Below are 4,213 nucleotides of genomic sequence, written 5' to 3'. Positions count from 1 at the left end.
CTTCAGGTTGGTTTAACTTCACCTGCAATTGATTATTAAATACACACACACACACACACACACACACACACACACACACACACACACACACCCGTGCTCGGCACTCCATAATTGTATCATGTGTGAGTACTACATTTTTTAAATTAAATTTACAGATTTCATGAAGTTTGAATTAAAAGAAAACAAAGTTCAATGCCACCTAACTCTCTCTCTCTCTCTCTCTGTGTGTGTGTGTGTGTGTGTGTGTGTGTGTGTGTGTAATTAATTAACAGTTATGTGTTTCAGGAACCAAACTGAGAATCATGGTGGTACAAGAGGCAGAAAGAGGAAGTCAGAGGGTGAACAACACGGCTCTTGCTTAAAGGTATGATGAGATATAATAACTTATCTGAGTTTCCTTTACTAATATGGTTGTTTTTATACAGAAGAGATGTTACCAGTCTCAGAACAGCACAGCTTCTGATGGCTTCAGAGGCGGTTACGCACAGGCCAAACATCACCAGAGACGCAGCGATTATCCTTCTGCTGGCCGAGCTGAAGATACGAGACGTAATCACAAACCTAAACCTGATTACAACAACAAACAGAGCCATGGTGGTCAGAATTACAAACCTAACTGTAAAGTGAAGAATCAGAGAAAGAAGACAGAAAAATATGAGCAGCGCTACAGAAACAGAAGCTATGACAACAGACACGGGAGACGAGACAGAACAACGCAGGTGAACGAGCCCTAACAAAAAGTAACAAATGCTTTGTTCACATGCATTTATGCTCATTTTCCTCTTATCACGTTCAGGATCAACCAAGATTCATGAGTCAGGACTTTAAGGACCAGAATGCTTTGCTGGTGGACGGACAGCTAGTGTGTCGACATTTTCTTTACAAGCGATGCATCAAGGCAGGTTAAACCAAAACTTTGCTTCCAGGATCGTGTTTCTGTGTTCCTTACGTTGATTTATTTCCTTTGTTTGTCCGCAGGAAGACAGTTGTCAGCTGTTACATATTCAGGGTTACAACGGTCTGATCAAAGAACCCTGCAAGTTCTACATCCAGGGATGCTGCCAGAACGGAGAGAGCTGTATATTCATGCACAATATCCTTTCACTCTGCGTCAGCACTGAGGTCACCACACTGAGTCCTGTTTGCTTTTCTGTAACCGAGCTGCACAGTCGTTTCCTTGCAAGTTTTTCCACAGAAGAGGGAAATGTTTGCAAGAAGAAAACTGCAGGTTTTCTCACGATCCGCTCGACGACGTCACAGAAAAACTGCTGAACGAGGTTTGTCAGAAGCTTCGTGTTTTATTATTGTCTAATCCTGTGCACTAAGAGTGCGTGTTTTTATTTTTCCACTGTCTTAAAGCATGAAAAAAAGTATAACGTAGTAAAAGAAGTTAAAGAGGAAGAAGAGATGAAAGAAGAAGAAGAGACAGAAACAAAGAAGGACCCTGATCTCCTCACTGAGGCACTCAGGTATTGATTTTGTTTTAATCATTTCACTTTTTCAATTAAAATCATCTCTTTTTAATTTTATTAATTTTTATTTTATTCTGATGTTTGGTTATGTTTTTCTTTTTGAAGTTTCTTTTGTTTGGCTGAACAGTGCAGGAGTTAGAGATAAGACATCCTGGGCCCGTTTTTATCAAACTTCCTTGAATTTCTCCTAAGAATGCTGTTAAGAACAGACTTAAGTGTAAAAATAAAGTCTTAGCTAAAAGCTGAGCCTAAAAGTTATTTATGAAGCGTCTCAGTCTAAGTGAAGTGTGAWAGTAAATCTTGAAGTGCCTGTTACATGCATGTCCTTCAAATACACTTTGTCAAGGAAAACATCTTTATATTTAAGAAGCTTGGCACAATACACACAATTTTACACATTTTGTCACAAAACTGGCATATTTTCTTTTGAACTTGGCTCAGCCAAAATGAAAGAGGAAGTGACATCAAAGGGGAACTCTTAAAGAAAAGGAACTCTCTGGTTTTTGTTTATTGAAACTAAATTATTTGAACTTTGACTCTTCTTCATGTCTTTGATAAAAACTCAAAATAATCAGATTCTTCTCTACGGTCTGAGTTCTGCTCACATGCAGACATTCCCCTTTGACATCACTTCCTGTTACTTCACATGTGAACATCCCAACAACCGTTCATCTCAGCTGCATCAAATTTTTTTGAAATATGTTATAAATCTTTTCAAAAATGAATTAGTATTTATTACAAAAATTGACGTCACTGGCTCTTTAAGTGTCAGTCTTAGAGCTGATTTACGACACTTTGCTTCAACACTGATCCTGGATGACGTCGTTAAACCACCCGGCATGAACCAATCACTGCAGCGGATTTCATCTTCAAGAAGATTCTCTGAGAAACGTCAAGATAAAACTGAAAATCCTGAAATAACTTCACATTCGACACAATAATGTTCATACACGTCACAATGATTGATTGTCACAAATTACATAGAATTTCCTCATTTACATCATTACATTACATAAAGAAAATCTTGCAGATTATTTCAAAAGCTGTAGCTTGAATGTTTTTTTTTAACGTCTCGGAGCCTGAGGAAATGCTAAACTTGCACTTTCTTCTTCCTCTCCACTAAACTGCCTGCAATAACTCCTACACACACACACACACACACACACACACACACACACACACACACACACCCGTCATTAGCCTGGTCAGAGCCCCCCACCCCCTTAGTGTACAGCAGATTTTTTTTTATAGAAATTTACAGATTTCATGAAGTTTGAGTTAAATAAAGAAGATATGATAAAAGTTCAATCACCAGTGGGGGAAAAATAAAAAATCAGTWCTTTTGACAGCATCATGTCTGCTTTCTCCAGCTGATATCCACCTTTTAGTTGGTCTGTTCATTATAACTGAGAGGAGGACATCTGTCCTCTGTGTGGTCTCTGTCTTCAGTCCATCTCAGACTTCTAGTGTCAACTCTGGACCACCTAAGAGTCCTCTGCAGCAGTCTTAAATATCTGGGAGAGTAAGAGTGATCTTCAGATTGAAGAATGATAACTTGTTTTTACTCTGAAGTCTGAGAGGAGGAGAAAATCTAAGAAAATAGTCAACACTTAAGTGTAAAGTTCCTCTCTAAGAAGTTTGATAAATCCAGCCCAGATCTTGTGGATCAGTTTGTTTCAGTGAGGTCACTGCGTATGACTTGTGTCGAGAGCATAAACTCCCCCGTTTGTGACTCGGTTCACATCGTTCTCTTTAAAGAGCTGTTCAAAACTTTCAGACGTTTGTGAACATCGTCTTTATTTTACCACGTCTTTGTTTTTGCAATTACAATTCTCCTGTGAATGGTTGAGAAAWATTACAGGTTGAACTTGTTTTTTCTTTCCAGACCAAGTTTTTACAGCAGCATCGACCCGGAGAAGGAAACAAACCCACATCAGACAGAGGGACCTGCACCGGACTCTGCAGAACCCCACAGCTCTCCATCAGACCATCAGAACCACCAGGAGCCGGTCTGTTATTCAGTGGAAGCCATGCTTGGACCTCAGCTGTCCAGAACTTTCTCCAGTTTTTCTAAACCTCCTGGAAGTCGAGTATCTGATGAAACGGTGAGCTTTTCAAACCAAAGCGAAGCTCCGTACTCTGTGGACGCGGTCCTCAGGTCATTTAAATCAGCTTCAGCTGTGGGTTTTTATAACTCCAGAGTGGTTCCTGASACAACCGGAGGTCCTCAGAACCAGACTCCATCAGAAAAATACACAGAGAACTCCTCTCAGGAGAACATGTTCAAGAGGTTTTTATCTTCTGGAGGGAACAGGGACGCTGCTTCTGAGGGTCTGAAGGAACAAGCTGCAGAAAGGACATGTCAGGAGGACAGACTGGAGCTGTGTCCTCCTGTCTCCGAGGCAGAGAGGACAGAAGAGAACATGAATCTGCTCACAGGAACGCCATGTTTTCCTAAACTTCCCTCTGATGTCAGATTCTTATCCAAACCTTCTCCTCCTCCCTCAGCTGTCGGGGAGTTTAAAGACAGAGCTGCTGCTTCTGTTGAACCCGTCGCCACCTCTGCCGACACACGAGGCGCAGTGAACGTCGGCGTTCATCGTTTCGCAGCCCAACAGCTCGTAGACGTTCTCCACAACTTCAGGAAGAAACAACCGGTCATTAAACCTGCCTCTTCTCAAGTCGTTAAACCCGCCTCTTTTCAAGTCGTTAAACCCGCCTCTTCTCAAGTCATTAAACCC

The 4,213-nt window shown here is 41.0% G+C and overlaps 1 protein-coding gene across 1 annotated transcript in view; it reads left to right on the top strand.

The window, feature by feature from the left end:
- LOC106526912 (uncharacterized) overlaps positions 1-4,213 on the top strand; it is a 16,392-nt gene that overhangs the window by 7,728 nt on the left and 4,451 nt on the right. The window contains exons 3-9 of the mRNA XM_014021635.1: positions 286-364; positions 426-719; positions 797-898; positions 979-1,093; positions 1,168-1,277; positions 1,360-1,469; positions 3,358-4,209. Of these exons, the coding sequence (XP_013877089.1) occupies positions 286-364; positions 426-719; positions 797-898; positions 979-1,093; positions 1,168-1,277; positions 1,360-1,469; positions 3,358-4,209 (1,662 nt within the window). The remainder of the gene's footprint in view (positions 1-285; positions 365-425; positions 720-796; positions 899-978; positions 1,094-1,167; positions 1,278-1,359; positions 1,470-3,357; positions 4,210-4,213) is intronic.

Source organism: Austrofundulus limnaeus, unplaced genomic scaffold (assembly GCF_001266775.1).
Source record: "Austrofundulus limnaeus strain Quisiro unplaced genomic scaffold, Austrofundulus_limnaeus-1.0 Scaffold300, whole genome shotgun sequence".
Taxonomy (NCBI): Eukaryota; Metazoa; Chordata; class Actinopteri; order Cyprinodontiformes; family Rivulidae; genus Austrofundulus; species Austrofundulus limnaeus.
The sequence above is the reverse complement of the archived record's forward strand: the minus strand, read 5'-3'. Positions and strand labels throughout refer to the sequence as shown.